The sequence below is a fragment of the Trachypithecus francoisi genome, unplaced genomic scaffold, assembly GCF_009764315.1.
Source record: "Trachypithecus francoisi isolate TF-2019V2 unplaced genomic scaffold, Tfra_2.0 Lachesis_group11, whole genome shotgun sequence".
Lineage (NCBI taxonomy): Eukaryota > Metazoa > Chordata > Mammalia > Primates > Cercopithecidae > Trachypithecus > Trachypithecus francoisi.
In genome coordinates this window covers 97839136-97862017 of record NW_022681456.1, presented here as the reverse complement: position 1 = coordinate 97862017, position 22882 = coordinate 97839136, and the positions used below count along the sequence as shown (strand labels likewise).

Below are 22882 nucleotides of genomic sequence, written 5' to 3'. Positions count from 1 at the left end.
TTCCCATATTACTCAGAGTAAAAGCCAAAAATAATGTAGCCCCCTCTACCTCTGCTTTGTCTCCTAGATTTCTCTTGGTGGGAACATGTAGCGCAGGTTCTAGCTTCAGGGTTTTTGCAGCACCTGCCTCCTCTATATGAAAAGCCCTCCCAGACTCCTCAAGGCCTACCTCTCTACCACTTTGAGTCTTCGCTCAATTTACCTTCTCAGGAAGATCTATCCTGACTACGATGTTTAAAATTGCAACACTGCCTCCCACTCAGACTTTCCAATCCCTTTATTTTGTGCTATAATTTTCTATAAGACTTATTACCTATTATAACCTCATATAATTTATAAGAATGTGTGTGTGTGGGGGGGAGACTTTTGACAGTTTTGTGCCAAATGTGTATCAAATTTCAAGAAAAATGTCTATGACATAATAAGTGTTCAATAAATATTGTTGAAGAAAGAAAATATTTTCTCTGAAAAATTTAGCCATGTAACTAAATAGCAATTGAATAATAATAATAAAAGCTAGAGAAACAACTAGTTTTCTTCTCAATTATTTAAAGAGGTGGCTAAAATCCATTCAGTAGTTTACCTTTATTCTATTCAAGAATTTACAGGCAATTGGTTCTTTAATAAATTTAATGAAATAAATGTTCACTTATTCTGAACTTAAAACCTTCAGATTATGAGAATAACATACTGCCTATTGTGCTAAGGAGGCAATTCAGTTATTCTTAAAATACTTACTTTGACTTCTCTCCATGTTTAAAAAAGATATAAGATATAAACATCATAAAACAATGATAAGCAATTGCTTTTGATGTAGCATATATTTAAATAAATGTATATGAAGTAATTAGCTTGGAAAATACTTCTTCATAGCTTTTGATCTACAGATAATGTGCTGAGAACATAACACATATATTACAAGAAAAGAAGTAAATACAGACTGAAGCCTTAAACATTAAAAAATTCTCAATAACAACTGGTCCAAAGAATAAATCCAAGAACTTATTTTTTAGCATTACTTGATTCCTAGAAGGTCATTTGACCATAATTCTAGCTCTGGATTTCTATGCTCAGTGTGCAATTTTATGCCTTCCTTTACTTTGTAATATGTTTCTGACTCTCATGAGCTTACCTCCTGGTGAGCTCAGCTAGGTTTTGGAGAAGAATAGTCATAGCTATATAACCGGGTTCATGTACCAGTCTTGACGACCCTTCGTCTGTGTCTCCACATCTCCTTGACCTTACTGCACATAGTGTATTGAAATTACCTGTTTTCAGATTTGTCTTCCACTCTCCAAGACTTTCTTCTAAATTGTGGTCTTTATCATGGCAGAGACTAAGTATTATTCATCTTTTAATGTATTTCATCATAAACATTTGCTAGGAACTAAGAAAATGTATGTCGGAGTTTGTATGAAAATAATTTACCATACGATTCCTGTGACTAATAAAACCAAACTTCCCAAGCATTATTCATATTATATAGAAGACCAAGAAGCTGAGGTGGGAGGATTACTTGAGGCCAGGAATTCAAGACCAGCCTAGGTAACATTTTGAGACCTCATATCTACAAAAAAAATTTTAAAAATTAGCCAGGCCTGGTGGTGCGTGCCTGTAGTCCTGGCAACTTGGGAGGCTGAGGCAAGAGGATCATTTGAACTCGGAGCTCAAGGCTGCAGAGAGCTATGATCATGCCACTGCACTTCTGGGCAACAAAGTGAGACCCTGTATCAAAACAACAACAACAGCAAAAAAGAACCGAATCAGTGTTTGTGTATAAGACAATATTTATAAGTGCCAGAAAACAAACTTCAAATTTCAATCATTTTGTTAAGGTTGTGATTCTGGCACAACCAAAGAGTTGTGTTCAAAGAGTCATCTCTTTTCAGAAAAGAGGCAAGGGTGTACACCTAATACATTTCTTTCATGAAGGGCATTATTTAACCACCTCAAGTTCCTGCAAAGCATGTTTTATGAACTTCTATCTCAGGGAGACAGATCTCAAGTCGTTCCATTGTTCTGGGCAAGTGTTGCTACTTGATACCCTAGCTAGCCATACATCTTTTAAACTCCTCCTTTTTGTAACATCTCATTTTTCATTCCTTACAGTGTTTTAGCATAGATAATTTCAATTTTAGCTATCTTTTTCAGAGAAATTCAATTTTTTAAAAACATTCTTACAGTAAAGTTAACTATGGAATCTCATTTTATGTATTTTTAAATAATTTTTCATTTTTCTTATAATAATGTACATTAAGCATTCTTTCGGATACTATGCATGATGATTTTAAGCATTACTCTTCTAATCAACCATAGCTAATTGTAAATATTGTAAATTCATCAGCACATATAAGTCAGTGATTTCTTCCCATGTATATTTTCCTGCTTTTGTTTCATGTTCAATTGTTTCTGCTATTACAGTTCCTAATTATTTTCAATAGGTACTTAGAGTCCTAAAGTCTACATAATTCCTCATCCTCAATACATTATTTTGCCAGTTACTATTCACCTTGTCTTTACACCATTAATAAATGCACATAAAATTGATCCTCATACTCATCCCTGTGAGAATACTATCATTAACTTCTTTCTAATATGAACACAGTGTATCTCACCACTCATCAGCTGGTGTGGCTTTTAAAGATGATGTATTTAAAAAGGCAAAATGAAGTGTAAGATGATCAATCAATCAAAAGCATTCAACTGACACTTATATACCTACACACTGTTGGAAATTAGGAGGGCATAAAAGTAGATTATACACCCTTGTTCTCTGAAAATTTAGCATCTCGTTTGGAAACAGCTGGAGCTCAATATTAGGATACAAAATAATTGCTAGGTTGTAATTAGCAATTACAGTTTTAACAGCATTGTTGTTTTAATATAGCAATTTGTTATTTAATACAGCAATAACAGCTTTAAATAATAAAGGATAGGCCGGGCGCGGTGGCTCAAGCCTGTAATCCCAGCACTTTGGGAGGCCGAGACGGGCGGATCACGAGGTCAGGAGATCGAGACCATCCTGGCTAACACAGTGAAACCCCGTCTCTACTAAAAATACAAAAAACTAGCCGGGCGAGGTGGCGGCGCCTGTAGTCCCAGCTACTTGGGAGGCTGAGACAGGAGAATGGCGTGAATCCGGGAGGCGTAGCTTGCAGTGAGCTGAGATCTGGCCACTGCACTCCAGCCTGGGTGACAGAGCGAGACTCCGTCTCAAAAAAAAAAAAAAAAAAAAAAAAAAAAAAAAAAAAAAAAATAAATAAATAATAAAGGATAATAGTTAATAATTGGGCAGATAAAGTTGGGCTCTCAGATGCATTTTCCTTAAAGATCTTACAGTACATAAAAACGAGATTGTTACTCCACACAAGGAAAGCAGAATGAACAAAAGCACACAGGCAAAGAGAGTCAGGTCTTTAGGAGGATGGTAAAAAGACCAAGCACCCTTCTAGTGAGCAACCATGAAAGATCAATGGGATAAACAAGATGAGGTCATTGAATTCATTTATTGATTCTTTTAATTCAGTAAGTTCACTTTGAGCTCCTACAGTGTTTTGTTAAGGCATCAAGAAGCAATATAGAAGTGAATACGGCAGATTTTCTGCCTAAGAAAGCAGCATACAACTCTATATGTGGGGGTATATAGAACAAAAATGCTAATGGTAGCTTGGTATAATCATAGTATAACAGCCTTGAATGACTTTTAAAAGATTTGGACTAGACATGGAATTACTGAATTGCCACTTAATGTTTTTTTACAAGGGATCTTAGATTTTCCTTTACAAATTTTCTTACGTTTCTTTTTTTGTTGTTGTTGTTTTCTATTTCCTGGTTTTTATTACGCTTGAACATAATAAAAAGTAATTACAAAGTAGATATCTTCTCCTATAGTCTGTCTTATAAAATGTTGCCAGGTGAATTATCCTAAAACACAACACTTATCCATAGAACTCCTCTGCTACAAACACTTTTTGACAAGAAAGACTCTGAACATGTTGGCCATGATTTCAAGGTTTCACTATATTTCAATTTCAGCTGATTTTATCGTCCATTATTCCTTCACTTTACCCTATTTTTTGATCAAAGTACCTTACCTGCTGTTTTCGTAGCAAAACTTCCTACTCTATGATTTTTCACATAATATGTTTCCATCTAGGATGCACGTCCTCTCCCAATTGCCACTTACATGAATTCCCAGTTTCCTTTGACTCAGCTTAATGGCTCTTCTACATGCCTTAGCTGGAAATAATGTTTCAATGTTCTGAATTCCACTTTCTCCATCACATAGCTGGCATTTGTAATTCCTTATATTGGTATTGCATGTATTGTCTCCACATTATATTATAAATTTACAGAAGTGGTCACAGATTCTTAGAGTTTTCAGAGTGGAAGGAGTAGGATATATTGACTATACCCAGGATTAAATATATGTTGAATAAGGTTATTGGATGCATAAACAATCAATCAAGATGATGCTTAAAGAATATTAGTAACGAAGAAATACATAAATGCCAGCTGGGTTGTTTGGTTGCCTGGCAGGCTGATAGGGCAAAATGTCCAGGTATTTGAAAAGGGAGACGAGAATTTGAGAAATGTGTGTTTCTAGCAATGCTGCTAACTTCTAGGCCCATCAGGATACTATTTAAATATAGAGACAAGTAAAACTTGAAAGACTATGATGTCTGAGCCAACTTAAAAGGAGTCCCAACAGACTGGAACTGTGACATACTAATAAGGTGAGGAAACAAAGTATTAAAGTTAAATTCAGTGTGTGTGTGTGCATCTGTGTGTGTGTGTGTGTGTGTGTGTGTGTGCCTGTGCATGTAGGTTTGATTTTGCTACATCTCAGTGAAAAGTTGGCATATGAGCAGAATAATTTGACTCATAATAATGTACCCTCGATCTCTGTGTTCATGTGGACTACATAATGAACTCAGCAATTTCCTCTTCCTCTCTCTATAAAGGTAATTTCTAGTAAGATTAAGTAATTAATGTAGATGAGGGTTTTGAGAACTAGAACTAATCATGTTTTCTGCAAGGAATTCATCCCAAGGCTAAACAGATTCAAATCATGACTCTAGTCATTCATGATAATCATATAAAATTCCAGATTTTTAATTGAGTAGGATAAACAGGAAGATGCTCTAACTCTCCAACCTCCCAACTACCTGTCCTAAGCATACTTTGTAGCCAACATATTTACTTGCAGGAAAACTACATCCCCGTGGCATTTATGCTTAATTTGTGTTCTTCCAACTGGATAAATTTGAATTTTTACTCTTCCCAGCTGCATGACTTCAGGCAACTTTTTAAATCTCTCTGGGTTTCATTTAACTCACATGTAATGGGGATAATTAATAATACTCACTTCATGCAGGTTGGGGAAGGATTATCAGGAAGGGTGCCTTGGCATAGTGACAAAATTTCAAGTGCTCAAAATTCTTTTCTTCTTCTTCTTCTTTCCCCAACCACCCATATGAACAATGAAAGTCAGAGGCAGGTGAAATGATAACAAATTTCTAGCAAAACTCTGAATGTGTGTTGCAGTTTTTCCTCTTAGAAAATATCAGATATACACAATCTAATTTTTATGATTTTAAGGTTGAAATTTTTATGTTTTTCTGAGTTGTTCAATTTCACATAATTACTGAGAAATCCATAGCTAGCAAAACGAAGCCTTCGCTCACGTGTTTTCATTCTCCTCTAGCTAGGGATAATCAGACAAGTGGTCTCTTTATACTCAACAGAAAATATTTTGGAGACAGTATTTTGTTTTTCTGAGGTTCCAAAAAAACATTGATTACCTGAATTTGTCTTCATTGAGTATCCTTATATAATCTGTACATATCAGCTAAAGAGTTGAATAATTCTGAATGCTAAGCTAATATATATTCACAGTGGTTGGTATTTTTAAAATGTTTTGCAGATTAATTGAAGATTTTTACCCTGAAATTTCTGAATGTCTTAAGTCTTCGTGGCTATAAAATATCATAATTGGCCAAAGTTTTCAGGGATGGTAGTGATAATCAAGTAAATACATCAGGTAATTTTACAGCAGTTTTCCCCATAAGTATAGTGAGATCAATGTCTTGGAAAACTGGAAGCTCCTCCCAAAGACATTTTTCCTCTATTTGTAAAACATGTAAAAAAAAGTGGTTTATTGGACAATTATTTTATAGTTCAATAAATATATACATAATTCAATAAATATATATATAGTTCAATAAATATATAATAAAAATTAACGTGGATATTTATTGGGTTACATTACACAAAAATCATAAATAAGAAAATTTAAAATGAACCTAAATATCATTGCTCAGGAAAACTTGTAAAAATATAAACAGAATATGAGGCATTCCTTAGTTATAAAATTTAAGTAGCACAGAAAAGTGTAACATGAAAAGGACACCTCCATCCACCCTCCTTATCCCAAAGTTCCCTATCTCAAAGGTAACAATTATTCTTATCCCTCTGGAATACATTTGAGTAAGAAGTGGATTTACTTGTAGATACAATTCTCTTATTTACACAAAATGCTATTGAACAGTCTTTCAACTCCAGTAACCAATATGTCCCAGTTTTTCAATTTGATAGATTTTGAAGCCCACAAAGTATTACCATGTTGGAAAACATGGATGCACCTTCAGTTTAGAGAGACAAAAAAGTAAGATTAGGAAGTCAATCAGTTTGCAGGAAATAGCAGTTTCCTCTCAATAAGAGATCACTGATTTTACCCTACCCTAGAATAAAACTAGTTGCTACTTTTGGGAACCCGAGAAAAACTGCTCTCATGCAATTTGTTTTAAGAACTGAGGCCTATACTTAGCAGAAAAAAATGCCTCTTTACAAGAATCATTTTTTCCTGTACAGTTAATACAGTTAGAATATACTGTGGTGAATTAATTCCAACAAAGTTTTGCTGATTTTCCCAGGCTGAGTTAAAATGTATTTCCTTAAGGAAGTCCTCTTCTTCCTCCCTTTTATGTACACTCCTCCATATGCCCATGATATTTGGCTTCTTGTGGAACTTATACTTTGCGCAGTTAAGAATCCGGTCTACATGAGCTCAAACACACAATGAAGTTTCATGTTTTTGGTATATGTGTTAAATAGTTGCAGACTAAATATGAATCTGTTAGTTGTGATTGTGAAATTCTAGATGATTCCTGATTGTATAGAGCCTCCATGATATGCATTTCAAATGGCTTTCTTAATATTTATTGGTTGAATTAAATTAAGTTGAAAGACTACAAGTAGCAGCTATCAACTGATGATATTTCAAAGGAGAAAGTTTAACAGTAATCTGTAGTTACACAATTTTACTGAAACCTCACAGTCTGCTAAGCCCCTCTCATGGTCCTGCTCCCTATTTGGCTTCTTTGTCCTTAGTTTCTCTCTCTCTGCCCCTATGTACTCTGTCCTACCCTTTCTCTCTTTATTTATCTATTTCCTATGTCTTTCCCATTTCTCCTGTTTCTCTTTTCTTCCAACTAAAGTTTTTCTCTCTTACGAAATTTCATACACACACAGACACACACACACACACACACCAGTTTTATATAGTTAATCTTTCCTTACCGAGATGATGACGTAGGCTCAGTAATTTGTCTTTGCACACGTGCATGTTTAATTAAATGTTCTTTTAAAGCAGTTTGGACTTCTGCTGGGATATCAGGGGAAGTGTGGCTGATTTTTATTGCAGGCTCAATAGCTTTTATGGCTGGCTTTTCATTTTCCTTAATTTCTTTTTTCTCTTCAGTCTCAAAAACTTCAGTAGGAGCACTTGAAATGCTCTGTGGAAGGGTAGTGACGTTGGAAGTCACAGGTTTGCTTTTCCAGCATGGCCAACACAGCTTCCAGAAGACAAAAAGTGAGACAACCAACAAGGCCAGTCCACAAAAGCTGACAACGACTGCTAACAGGCTGACCGAAATATCTGGAAAAGTTATAATGTAAAAATGATTAATTAATATTGTATATTGAAAAGCAGAAATGAAAAGAAAATTTTACATCATAATTGTTATTATTTCCTGATTTAGAGTTTCAAAAACTCAATTTTAATTTATCTTTGTAGGAAGAAAAAGTTAATAATCATTCCTGGAAATTCTCAAAGGAGATAATTGAAAAGTTCCACCCCGGTAAAAATTCTAATTACATACAGGAAAATTATGATGTATGCATATTTCCAAGTACACTATGATGGGTCCAAGATTTTGCAAACTCCATTGATTCTTTCTGATAATTTTGTATTATTTTTGTTCCTAATTTCTCTGAATTTCTTGAGTCCTAAATTAATCAATGAATTGTGCCCTGGTCTGAATTTTTGTATCATCCCCAAAATTCATATGCTGACATCCTAATCCCCAAGGCCATGGTATTAGGAGGTGGGACCTCTAGGGAGGACATTAGGTAGAGAGGGAAGTCTTCATGAGTAGGATTAGTGTCCTTATAAAGTAGGCTAAGGGAGCTCTTCTGCCCTTCCACCATGTGAGGACATAGCAAGAAGGTGTCATCTATGAACCAGGAAATGGGCCCACAGGACTAGTGCAGGCATTCTCCATGGGGACTTGACCCTGTACATTTTGCAATATAGAGAAGGATAAAATTTTCGTTTATTGAAGATGTCAAGCTTTTTCCTCAAAGAAGGGGAAACTGATATATCATTTGTTAAGGATGGGGATTGGTCAAGATTCCATCATAATTACAATCTTGTAGCTCCTTGCATCCAGAGACATAAGGCATGGGGGAAAGGAAATTCCGCTTAATAGAAAACAGTGCAAGAAGTTAGATTAAGTAGAATTTTATCCTGAAAAATAAAACTAAAATTATGTAAGCAAGCTTATTGTCTTTTATTTATGTTTTGCATTGCTTGCCATAGCAATTATGACTAATCATTAATAATATTAAACATGAAATCAAGTGCTTAATGCATTCTTCGTGACATACTTTTCCCCCAATAACAAGCTTTGTTTAACAAAATAAAAAAAACCTATCAAAAGATTGAGGATCTACAAAAATTTATAAAGTCAACAAAAATTTTTAAAGACATTTTCATATTTGTGATTCATTTAACTATGACATGGAGTACACATTTAATTCAAAGAAAAATGAGTGGTCCCAGAAACATTTTAAATCAAGGTGTTGAAATGAAAATATGCATTTCAGAACTAACATTTTGGCTAAGAAGAAGACAGAAGTGAGGGCAAGACTGGAAGAGGAAATACTAGTTAATAGATTACAACAGCTATCCTTGTGAGAGACTGTAGTGGTTCTGAACCAGGGTTGCTGAAATGGGAAAGAAAAGATTCCAGAGAAAATCAAAGCCCTAGTGAAGGAGTGTGAAGATTAAAAAGGACAAGAATGTGACTCACTGGGATGATGAAGTAAGGAACACAATGATTTCAATTTTCGTTGTATTGAGTTTGAAGTACTTACAGTCATGCAAGTAGAAATTTTGAGTAGCCTGTTGGTCATGCATAAATCCAAGTTAAATAAATTGCAACTAATTTAACTTCCTTAAGTAGTGGGATCTGAATCCATAGAAGATAAATGTTCTTTAACAGAATTCTGAGTACACCAATATTTAATGAAAAAGAGTTTTAAGGAATAAGAAACCTGTACAGAAGAATGGGGAAAAGAAGAAAGAAAGATATGGAAAAAAATCAGGTCATTCGGTTTTCACAGAAGCTAGGAGAATATTTTAAGAAATGATAGTGTAGATCATTAAAATAAGTTCAATTAAAACAAGAGTTGAGAAGTGACCATTAACTTTAACAAGTATATCTTTAGTGAATTCTATGAGACCAGTGAAGCAGACGTTGTGTTAACCAGATTACTGTGGATGAACAATGAGATCACTTGGACTCGGGAAGGGGAACATCACACACTGGGGCCTATCAGGGGGAGGGGGGAGGAGGGAGGGATTGCATTGGGGTGTTATACATGATATAAACGTTATGCACATGTACCCTAGAACTTAAAGTATAATAAAAAATAAAAAATAAAAAATAAAAAAATAAATAAATTAAAAAAAAAAAAGCAGCTGGGACAGACTCAGCTGGACTGGCAAAACAAAACAAACAAACAAACAAACAAACAAACAAAAAAACAAACCAAAAAAAAAAGAAATGACTGGCGGCCCGGCGTGGTGGCTCACGCCTGTAATCCCAGCACTTTGGGAGGCCGAGACGGGCGGATCACGAGGTCAGGAGATCCAGACCATCCTGGTTACCGCGCTGAAATCCCGATTCTACCAAAAACACAAAAAATTAGCCGGGCATGGTGGCAGGCGCCTGTAGTCCCACCTACTTGGGAGGCTGAGGCTACTCGGGAGGCTGAGGCAGGAGAATGGCGTGAACCCGGAGGGCGGAGCTTGCAGTGAGGCGAGATTGTGCCACTGCTCTCCAGCCTGGGCCACAGAGCAAACTCCGTCTCAAAAAAAAAAAAAAAAAAAAGAGGAAGTGACTGGTAGTGCGGAAGTGGACTCTGTGAGAATAGATAATTCCTTCAAGAAATTATACCTAGGAAAGGAGGAGAGAGAGGGAGCAATAACTACAGCAGCACATGGAGTTCATGAAGGTGTTTTTATTCCGATGTGCAATACCTCAGCATGCTTCAGAATAATGAGAAGGAATCAGTGGACAAGAAAGGATAGGCAGTTAAGCAGAATAATTAACAGTTAAGTCCCATAAAAGGTGACAACGGATGAGGTCTGAAGCAAAGATCAAAGAATTGGATTGCTTCTTTCTTTGTAAGAAAGAGAATTGTTCTGGATGCCAGTAAGGTTGTAGGTCTGGAGGCAGGAAGTCAAGTGAATTCTTATTTATAACTAGTATTTTTCTCTCCAAAAGAGGAGTTAGGGTTAACTGCCAATTATGTTGGAATATTTGGGAATAGTTTGGGATATCTGAAAAGCGTGACAACAATTTGAAATAGGAACTATAGAAAATAGGGAAAAATTGAATAGGGAAACATCAGATGCCTGGTCAGAATATACATTTCTTTTGAAATTAGAGACTAATAAAGTGATGCTAGTCTGCCTGGTTTTAAAATCTTCTAAACATTCAGCAGCTTTGGTGTAGGGGCAGAGAGACAAATAAATTCATCCATGGATGAGGTTTTTGATTTGTTTGTTTTTCCAGAAGAGTGTGATAGACCACAAAGGAGAGAGTGTATTGGACAGATAAAATGATGCATCATAAGTATGATGCCATATTTATTGAAAGAAAATTCAGAGATAAATAGGAAAGTTAATAGACTGGAGTTTCTAAATGAGAAAGACGAACTCATAGGAGATTTTGGTTGGGGATTGAAATATTTGGATTTACAATGCTATGGTAGTATCGTTCACCATAATGACAAGGGTTTGAGTATGATCATAAAATAAAAGAGGTAAGGTAGACTAGAGAAGATCACTGGAGGAAGGTGGCCAATCACCAGGAGAGATGAATATGAATGTCCTAGCTTTTCTACATGGACTTTCAAGTTACCCATTCCAATGGGCAAACTTGATGACTAGGCTCTCTAGCTCTAATTTTCAGTGTCTCCAGATAATTCAAAAGAATCCATTACATAACATTCATCCTATTATATCTGGAAAGATTAAGAGTTAATGAAATATACAGCAATTAGATTAGGCTCTGAGATAATTAGGTTTAAAATTGCTCAGACTCTGGTTTGATTACATACATATGCATGAACATTATTCTGCCACTGTCTGTCCATATGTCTGTCAGTCTATCTGACTATGTATCTCTACCTAATTTTAGTTAGAAACATTTTACTCTTTTATCATGTCTTAATATCCCAAAATAAAGTGACACAGTTAGGAAAAACTGAGAAAAAGATCACTGTCATCAGAAAATACAGGGAACTTCTAAAATGCGAATTCCTCAGAAACTTTTAGTATAGCAGAACTTTGCTAAAGTCTGTATAACCAGGCCATAACATTTGCATGATCTTGTCCACTGAGACTTAAAAATACTGCTGGGTCCACTTACCTACTACTCATGCAGCTAACTATGATCATGCAGAAAAGTACAGGACAAGTGTCCTGTTCTCAAATCCAATTACCACTGCTTGAATTGATACTCTTCTCTGTGTCTCTCTGTATCTTTAAAAAAATTTTAAAATTCTAGTTCATTTTTAACTTTTCAAACTGTACAAAAATGTGATTTCCAATCATTAATCAGAAATTAATATAATTTAGTTCATCGATATTCCAAGCCTTTTGTTTCTTTCCTGCTCCCTGTTGTTGCCTGACCACAGTACGTTTGCTTATGGCAACATTTCACAGAGAAAGAGGGGCAATAAAACTCAAATCAGCAACTCTTAGTCAAAGATGAAATTTTGGGATTATCTCTGAAGTTAATTTATTTATACTATACATCTGATATTACCATTATAATAATTAGGGCATGCTTCTGATTTCTATAACAAGGGACCAAATTAATAGTGACTGAAACAAGATAGTTTATTTCTCTTTCATGTGAAACGAGACTGTCCCAGCATAAACAGGCCACAGCAGATTTATCAACCCCAAGGTGCCTGGAATTCTGGTTTGTTTTACATTTTTGCTCTGCTATTAAAAGGTCTTTGCTTCTCTTTAACGTCCAAAATGGCAAGGTACTATGTCCATATTTCAGGCAGCTGGATGGAAGAAGAAGATGGAAAAAGGGAAGGTGAAGGTATGTCATTTCATTTTAAAAGTACAAATTTGAAGTTGTGCACATCACTGCTAACTTCCCAAGGGTCAGGACTTAGTCATGAGGGCTATACCAAACTGGAAGGAGACGGAAAAATGTTCTTTTAAAATGTTTTATGCTGCCATATTCTTAAAAAAAATAAGAGATCCTATTGTTGTGAAGTAGAAGCAGGAGATGAATATTGGGAAGCAACTAGTAGTCGCTTTCTCATCTATAAATCTAATACATAATATAATCAATCACCAACAATCCTTGCATGTTGCCTCTTATAATGCCCATTTTAAATGTATCGATCTTTGCCTTTCTCTTGAATTTCAATACATGATAAAAATTATATTAATACTATATTTAATCCATTATCAAATAAATACTTTAATACATTTTGCATTTTTGAAATCAGGATGTTATCTTAGTGTTGATGGCTTGTCACAATAGCTAATAGCCAGGCAATAATTGTGTCACAATTTTCGTTGTGTATGTGCTAAAGCAAAAACATCAGCATCAAAATTCATAGAAATCTAAGTGGCTTGTAAGAGAATATTGGAGAAAATACTGAAGCATATCCTTTAACCTTACAAGTCAAATTTTTGGAAATGTGTGGTGAAGGTGGTGAGTCAGATGTATTTAGAAATACTGATAACATCCCACATATTTGCACAGTTAGCTTTAGAGCACAGTACCATTGGCCTGTATATCTTTTATGAATTCTTTTAAGAAAAAAATGTATCATTAACACTTTTTATGGCATAGAATATGAAATGTATGGAAAAGCAAGGGCATCATTAATTCTGAATAAAAAAGCCGTTCAGAAGAATCAGACTCAGAATTTTAGTTTTAAAATCACTTTTAACCTATGTATTTATTTTATGTTTTCCTTCTATATTTGTGCCAGAGTGATATAAGATTTCTTTAAAAGTCTAATTAAGTTTTAAAAGAGGTTATTTCTATATATATAAAATAAAAATCCCATGTGATTAAAAAGCATTGTGCCATAGTTTATTTGGCAATATTCTCTTTCCTTTCTTGGTGCCACATAAAATAATGGCGTATCTTATAATAAAGGCATCTCCGATTTGATAAAACATGGTACCAAATATGGTGTTCAAATATCTAAATTTATTAAAAAGCTTTACATATGCTCATAATTGAGTAAATTATTTATAATTTGTGACTGTATATTACTCATATATTTACATTAACTTGAACATCACAGATAGCATCACATACATTTAATTGATGGCACTAGTACATTTAATTCTTGGCACAGTGGCTTTCACATAGTAAGTGCTCAATAAATATTGCTTGAATAAAAGCATAATCCTAAAACCACTTCTCAGGTACATTAACAGCTCATATTGTAACAGATTAGAAATGATAGGCTTCTGAATATTGTTTTGTCCATTAGTCCTATAAATTCATGACTACTAAAACATCACTAAGGGAATAAAATTAATAAATACTGAAGAGAAAACAATAGTCCTTTTTAATTAAGACAATTTTGTGGTATGGACAAATTGACATTTACAAGGTTTTAAAAATTGACTGTTATGTTTTCTAGTTGACAATGGAATAATAAATTAGATACTAGATCATAACATACATCAAGGTCCATCTAAGTAAAAAAAAGGTCATTAATATCTATTCTCCTTAAGATGCATATTCTCCTTTCTATTCTCCTTAAGATGATTCCCCCCCTTCTGGCTCCAAGGCCATTACAGCACAATTCCATAAAGAAACAAAGGTGTTAAAGACTTTTATTAATTTCTGGTAATAAACCCATAAGAGCTTCCACTTTTTTCCCTGGATAGTCTACGTGAGGCATGTTGATGTCAGCTCTTATAGCTTCAGTGACTACTTAGGATGTATTTAACATTATGAAGAAGAAGAAAATTATCCTATAAAATAATAAAAGAAGCCATCTCTTTAGTCAGGAACTCTGTTTGTAAGCTTGGTCAGTGTTAGGTGTTCCACCAACAGAGGAAACTGGCATTGTGCAAGTTAGAGGAAAGACCTACAATAGTAACACTCCTTATCTGAACGTTCAGTTTCTTTGATACGTTTATACTAATGATGCTCTGAGATCTTTTAGTGGGTGACTCTCAGCTCTTTTTCCTTGTCATATTTTGTCTCCAGTGCCTCACAGTACTGAATTTTTAATGTATACACTGTTAATTACTTAACTTGACCAAAATATGGTAGGAAAATACAGTACACAAGATTTTAATGAATTATTTTTTCTAATTACAAATTAACAAAAACAATGTAACTGGTAATTTAATATCTGTTTTCACTACAGACTTATTTATAAACATATGAAAGGAACTATATTTGGGATTATATGAGTTCAAAGTTGTGCATTTCAAACACACTAAAAATCTTTTATGTGATTTTACAGTTGACACAAATCAATTATATTTGGCCAAGAATATGTAAACACCTACTCGCACACTGAAGTACACATGTGTGCATATAGTTAAGAAAAATGAAAAACACTGCTTGTTATATTTGGATGACAGAAAATCTAATAGAAAGATTTGGGATTTGGGTCATAATTGCACACTAAGAAATTTCATTGGCCAGTAATTATAGCCAATAATATAATAATAATAAGAGCTCATCTTCACAGATATTTTTTCCAATGCCCTTCAGCGCCAAGGATGCCCCCAGAATCTCCTCTTCCTATTCTTACTCTTCGTTAAACCTAGGTTAAAATCTAAGAAGCCCTGGTTTCTTAGCCTATCTCCAACACTAACTAGTTGTGATTTGAAGGGAAGTTACATTTCTTTGCCTTGGTTTTCACATCTGCAAAATGATGATTCCCACTTTCAACTGGAATGATTAACAGCAATCTGAATAATGAGATGGTTACTTTTCCCCTGTCACTTTCTACTTAGCACACTAACAATGCTTTCCTTTTACTGCCATACATGAATATATTGAACAGAGATTCTAGAATTTGTAGACCCAGCGCTTTATGCAACACTTACAAATTTGCCATGGAATTATAGCTCCACCTGAACACACTCTGAAGAAAGTCAATGGATACCTATATCAAGTTCAGTTGCTTTTTCATGAGTATATTGCTCACTGAATTATAGCTTTTAAATGTTTCAAATGCTCTAATATCTGCTGTTATCATAAACTAAATATTCTGTATGTCTATATGGCATATTAGACACTGGTGACACAAAAATACAGATGTATACAATTTAGTTGCAGAAGGGATTTGGAGGTTATTAAGATAGACTCATTATTTTACAAATAATAAATTTGAAGCTTCTTGATAATAAATCCCAAGATTCAGTCATTCATTTAAAAAAATATTAATTGGGCCAGGCGCGGTGGCTCATGCCTGTAATCTCAGCACTTTGGGACGCCGAGGCGGGTGGATCACCTGAGGTTGGGAGTTCGAGACCAGCTTGGCCAATATGGAGAAAATCCCCCGTCTCTACTAAAAATACAAAATTAGCTGGGTGTGGTGGCACATGCCTGTAATCCCAGCTACTCGGGAGGCTGAGGCAGGAGAATCGCTTGAACTTGGGATACTGAGGTTGTGATGAGCAGAGATCCTGCCATTGCACTCCAGCCTAGGCAACAACAGTGCAACTCCGTCTTAAAAAAAAAAAAATAAAAATAATAAGCAAATAAATAAATAAATAAAGTAGCTAGTATGAACCACAGATTTTTCTAGGCACTGAGGATAAAATAATTAACAAGCCCCTGCCCTCAAAGAGCTGGCATGCTATTGACTTAATGTGTACATCATTAGTGGAATAAAACGTAGATCAGGAAGAATATAATCATATGTTCAAAATAGAAATGATTTTAATTGACATTGGAAATTACATTAAACATTTATGGTAATGATTGTCTTCTGTCGGAATTTTGTATTTAAAAAAGCTTGTAAATGAATGCAGATGCATCTCAAACAATTACCAATTTTTTTCAGAAAACCAAAATTATAGTAATGACTAAGTTTTTTTTAAATGTGATTTGAACTTGGTGTACAAAATCACTCATAAGAATCAGATGTCAGAGACTCATAGTTCACAGAAAAAGGAAATACAGCTTTTAATTTGTCACAAAGGAAAAAGAAAAGGTTAAAGCAAAAAGAAATTCCTGACAATACTGCTAACATACTGGGAATTAAGAAGAATAAATGTTTGCTGAGACCTCCTTGGTTTTGAAGACAGGTCTCCATTTCTGTTTGAAGTAAATCAGACCAAGCATAAGGTGTATTGATGATCATGTGACAACGAGGCTAGACATAGTAGAAGCTGGCCACTCTGCAGTGGAGTGACAATGTGGAGGAAGGAAAAATACCCTCTTATATATCCTTCTTCAAATGGGCCTATCATTTTGAATTCACTGTAGCTCTATTATTCTTTTACAGACCTACAAGTCTCAAGGAAAAAATTCTGCTGATAATATGTTTGTAAATTGGAATTATTTATACAGTCACTAAGATGTGTAAAATTCTGTTATGGTGATTAAAAAATGGTAACTCAATTAATTGGGTAGTCATTTGGTTTGTCCCTCTACTAATTTTAAACTTTTATCATAGACCCACTATGCCTTGATCTTAGAGGGAAATTATGATGTAATTCTTAACATTTTACTTAACTATCCCTTTTCTTATCAGGTAAGTACTGTAATAAAATTATTTGCCATATACCTACTTTTTATCCCTACCTCTAAGAAACGGAAGAACACAGGTATGAATTTAAAAGAATTTGTATAAATTTTTATTTTAGAATTTTTAGTCCCAAATTAAAATTGTGTAAACATGCAAAATTAGAACATGAATGAATTAAATGCTTATGAAAATCTTTAAATTAAGGTTAGATCTATACAATTGTGATGTGAGCTCAAGTGACTGAGCTTAAGTGGGCTTGATTAGCTGTGATTTATGAGGTGTGCCTTTTAAGCAACACAGGTTCCTTGAAATTGATAAGCATTTGAGCAGGAATTAAAGAGTAACCAGACATTAAGCTAAATCCAGTTTAAAAACGATTATATATATTCAGTCACAGTATGCCTGAAAAATAACTTTTGAGCCCAATATATTGCTTTGTATTTTCCCTAAGCATTCTAATATTAAATCATCTTGTGCATTGAGATGAATTTAGTGGGTGATATATTTATTTGGGGAGAGGGAGAGAATCTGTGGTAAAAAGACTCAACATATCTGATATTCTAACAATTGCACATGGTGAACTTTCTAGAATATTAGTAATGCTGGCACATATAATGACTCTGATAAACTATGCCAAAAGAGTAAATGTACCTGTGTTGGCAACTTTAGTGTAAGTCTTCACCAATTGCATTAAAGTATGAGATTGGTCATATTGCGATCATACTGTGATTGTGAAATCCTCAATGGCAACAATACTGCTGCTGCTTCTGCTACTGCTGATATGGTAAAAAGGATGGTGATGCTTGCACTTCACTGGCATTTACAAAACCAGTAAGATAATATCTTACTTATATATGTGATTTGTAACTCCCTTCATGTAGAATGACTTTAACTGAAATTACCTGAATTTCTCTCCCTCTATCTCTATGTGAAGGAATTAAAAATATACACAATTTTGGAGCTTGTAATTATTACTGTAATATTAGAACAACTAATACCATCTGGGCAGTGCTGATTAACTTTCAAAGTAAATAAGCACTGTGCCATTCAACATTGTTGATGTCTTCCTACTAAAAATGCCCTTCTCATTAAACAGTGAGTAGAAGGATCACTGGAAGTGCTTTATTTAGGAACCTATAATAACAAGCATGAGAGCACAAAGTTATAAGAAAATCTACTTTGAAGAACAGTGTGACGCTGAGTGGCTAAGAAATAGAATTAAATACTTGGCAAACAATCTTTAAATCCACTTCATAGATCTCTATTAACTTTGAGAGTCTATTTGCAAATTAAAGTATTTTACTTCTAACTGTTGCTTAGATTCGCAAATGAAAAATGTATAGCAATCTTGTCTTTATACGTCATAAACAACCTATTAAAATATCTTTCCTAGTAATAGCCATTAAATATGTGTGTTCCTATATTAAATCGAATACCCCTCTTGTATATATTATGTAGTCTATTTTTCCTCCTAAGGGGAGGAAAATATTCTCGCAATTGTTTTAGGCTAATTTTCTCACTTTTTATTCCCAAGGGGAAAAGTTCAAAAGGAATTCAGACTACAACTACTTCTTGTGGTGATTAGGAAAAACTGAGAACGATTTCTACAATTCATATACTGTATTTTATCTGAAACTGATATAGTTGTGCATTTTGGACAGATTTAGAAGCTGGGATTTGGTTTCTAATTTTCACATATTTTCCTCAAAACTAGCCAATCTGAGATCCGGGCAACCCCTATTTGGTGTGTGATCACAAAAGGGCAGGAAAGAGGAAAATCAGTAGTTTTATTCACAGCATCAACTGTTCAATTACCAAAGCACAGTCTTCAAACTTAAATACTCTCATTTCGTCCAGTGTAGCCTCTTCTCTCAGTGTGACCTTTAGCACGTGTGTCACTAAAGACGTTTCAGAAAAGCTTACCTAATATCACCACAGAGGACTCTGAGGTCACAGTATTCTGGTCTTTACCTCATACTTAGCACGACAAAGAATACAACACGCCCACCAGTGCCTTCCGCTGAGTTTCATACACTCCTAGGAATTTAACACCTACTGAACGAATGGAAATGATTATCAGTTGTGTTTATACACTGACAAAATTTTAAAGTTTTCCGCTCCAGGGTCCAAACAGCGGCATCTCTTCAAGCTCTGCCAAGTGCTGAGCCCCCTTGGCTCGCGTTGCCGTGGATCAGAGAATTCCAAACCCTGCAGCTACTCATGTGAAAGATGGAACATAAAAGCTAAACTAAACCCATTCCCTCTCCCCGCTTGGCTTTGACGCAGGGGTAGTGGTGGTGGGGATTCAATAAAGGTGCCCAGCTTTGCTCCCTCCCAGCACGCAGGGCTCCATGTTGTCCTGCTCCACTCCGAGCCTGGCTGTTCAGCTCTTGTTGCCCTGACTACCTTCAACGCTTAAAATTCCGCCAGGAGATCAAAATGACAGGAAAAGCCAAGGGAAAGAACTTAGAGAAGGAATGGCAACCTTCCAGCCGAAAATCCCGAAAGCCGTGGTTTTTGACTCCTAGTGCAACAAGTGACCCTCCCAAGCGGCTCTCGAAACCACGCAGCCCGCAACTCGGGGGATCCACCTCGCGTGCGCCCGAGCAGCACAGCAGGCTGGACACACCAACCTTTTCCCCAGTCGTGACCCAAACAGTGACTCGGATTCGATCCTTTCTACCCCCAAGCCTTGAGGAAAATCCACTTGAGACTTTTTTCATCTCCAGATTTCCGACAGTCAATATCCTCCTCCATCCAGCCCATTTCCTAGTTTCCTGAAGGGTAGGGAGGACGTCTGTGAGTTGGATGTATGAGAGCGTGCGTGTGCTAGGGATTTTAAACGTTTCCCCTCTCTTCCACTTCTTCGATATGTGCTCTGAGCTTTAGGTGTCGCCTCACAAATGGGATCAATAATCCCTGCTGTTTTACCAACTTTGTCAAGAAACCCTAGAAAATCATATATATTAAAAGGGCTTTAGAAATTGTCAAGTACCCGAAAGGTTGCAGCTGCGAGTTACCTCGGAGGCCAAGGCAGCCACCTCTGCAAGGGAGTTCTGCGTCCAAGTATAGACTGTCCGTCCCGCCTGGCCCCCACCAAAAAGGCCGGGACCAGAGGCTGGTGAACAAGCGAGAGCAGCCTCAGTCCCACAGGTGAGCCGCCCCCACAAGCAGCCGAGCCGGGAGCCTTCCCAGCGCAGTCACCGCCCGCACTCACCTCTCCACTCCGGGAGCGAGATGGGAGGCGTGGGAGAGCGCCGAGAGGCACGGCGAGCCTGGGAGCGGGAGACGGCGCCGGGAGGCGGGAAGCGGACCAGAGAATGGGAGAAGCCCTGCAAGAGGACAGGAGGAAACAAAACCCAAACGCCCCACCCTCGAAGTCGCCAGGAGCTGAGCGAAGGAGGGAACGAGGTAGGAAAGCGCGGCGCCCCAAATATGCCCCGGGAGCGGCGCGGGAGGCGCAGAACCCCGGAGCTTGCAGCCGAGCGCGCGGGGTCCCAGCGGAGCGCGAGGAAGCGAGCGGAGCCCTCCTGGTTACCTGTGCTGCCTCCGCCCTGGCTGCCCCTGTCCCGAGGGAAGATGCCCAAGCACTTCTCCCATTCCACTTGGCCCGCGAAGCACAGCTCGGTGACGATGTGCAGCGCCTTCTGGCACAGAGTGTTCACTCCGTCCTCCTTGTGGAAACTCATCGTTTGGCTTTTCTTTCGTTTTCTCTTTTTTTCCCCAGTTAGCCGTCTTTTCTTCTTCCCGTACCTCTAGACTAACCCCTCGGGCGTCCTAAGCCATAGTCCGCCTGCAGTGACTTTAGCTGGAGAGCGCGCAGCTGAGACCCGGCAAGTCTTAGGAGCCCCACGTTGGTCTCATAGCGGGAGCGGAGGGCGCAGGGAAGAAGAGGCGCGCGAGGAGGCTGCGGCTGCGGCGAGGTTTGCGCCAACTCTCCCGCCGCGCGAGCAAGCCGAGGCGAGCTGGAACTAGAGACCCGGCATGGAGTGCTGAGGGGAGGGGGGAGCCGTAAAAAAGCCAGAGCCCTCGACTCGCAAGCACGGCCCCCTCTTCTCCCCAGCACACTGGTGTTTCTGGCGGGTGCCTGGCGGCGACGCGTCCAATAGCAGCCCGGCGCGGGCGCGGGGTGACTGGAGGCAGAGCGCACAGATCTAGCTCCCCGCGTCCTCTGGAGAACTGACTCGCGAGGGAGGGCTGGCAGCCCGGCGCCCCTGCCGAGGCCGGGGATGCTCATCGTTGCCCAGAGCTGGCCCAAGGAGCCCTCTCCGTTTTCCCAACACTCTTCCCTACATCAGTGCAGCCATGCCCGCCGCCTTTGTCTCTCCAACTTTTCCACGCATGTATTCACTTTTTGTGCTATCTGCTTCTGCCCTTCTGGAAAAGTCATCCCAATCGAAGAAAAACTGAAAAAGTTAATTTAAAAAAATGAATGCGTGAATAAGCAAACCCTCTTAGGTAGATCACAACATAAAATGTTCTTTGTACTAATAATCAGATAAGATTCTGTTGATTAATCCGTAATTGGAGATTGAGAATGCACAACTTGACTCTCTCCATCTACTTTCTTAGCGACTTAAAACAAGACATGGGTGTTAAAGGGAACAGGATTAAGTTCAAATCTGTCACACATCTCAGCCTAACCTTGAAGCTGCTTTCAGGTCTTGGTGTTCCTCCCACTTCAGCCTCCCTAGTAGCTAGGACTCCAGGGACTCCAGGGCCATTTTTTTTTTTTTTTTTTTAACTTATTGTAAAGACAGGGATCTCACTATGGTGCCCTGGCTGGTCTCGAACACCTTTGCTCATTCAATCCTACCGCCTTAGCTTCCCAAAATTCTGGTATTACTGGCACTAGCCACCACGCCTGTCCTGCTTTCGGGTCTTTGCCTGAGTCTGTAAAATGGGAGATTTGGACTCGGATGTCTTAAGCTCACCTGTTCTTATAATTCTTTAATGCAAATGCGTGCAAATCACTAGAACTAAAGCGACAAAATAAAATTAATAAACACGGGCTTCAGGATATAATAATGTGTTTACATGGTTTTTAAACTGTTTTTGGGCAGAGTTTCATCCCATATCATAACCTGAGGATCGATTTAACCCTCTTGTGATGAGGGATTCTTTATTTTTGAAGTGGGATGTATTGAACGTGTTGGCATGTCTATACTAGCAGAATAAGTAGTCTTTTTTAAAAACAGCTAATCAGTTCATGGTAAATTATTTCCTTTGCATGGGCACTATGGTAAACCTACTATAAATATTAGCCATAGCACTCCAGTAGGGAAGCATTCATTAGTTGAATAATTTTGACCTGATCCATAGGATAATTGGTTTGACTAGGACTATTTTTTACCATGAATTAAGACAAACTAAAATCTGCAGTCTCCATTTGTTTTTTGTTTATATGCACACTGACTTGGGTGGTTTTTCAGTCATTGTCTAAAGAAATAATTTCACTGTCAATCCAAAAAAAATTAAACATCTACTGTATCTACAAAGTTAAGTAACACATTTTAATAAGGCCCTTTCCAATTGCCTT

General features: G+C 37.1%; 1 protein-coding gene across 1 annotated transcript in view; it reads right to left on the bottom strand.

Moving 5' to 3' along the window:
* The window catches only part of SYT10 (synaptotagmin 10), a 65372-nt gene extending 44038 nt beyond the window's left edge, over nt 1-21334 (bottom strand). Inside the window, exons 1-2 of the mRNA XM_033223560.1 lie at nt 20882-21334; nt 7582-7939 (exon numbers count right to left, since the gene is read on the bottom strand). Coding sequence (XP_033079451.1) covers nt 7582-7939; nt 20882-21032 — 509 coding nt within the window. The 5' untranslated portion in view covers nt 21033-21334. The remainder of the gene's footprint in view (nt 1-7581; nt 7940-20881) is intronic.
* Between the last annotated feature and the right edge of the window lie 1548 nt (nt 21335-22882).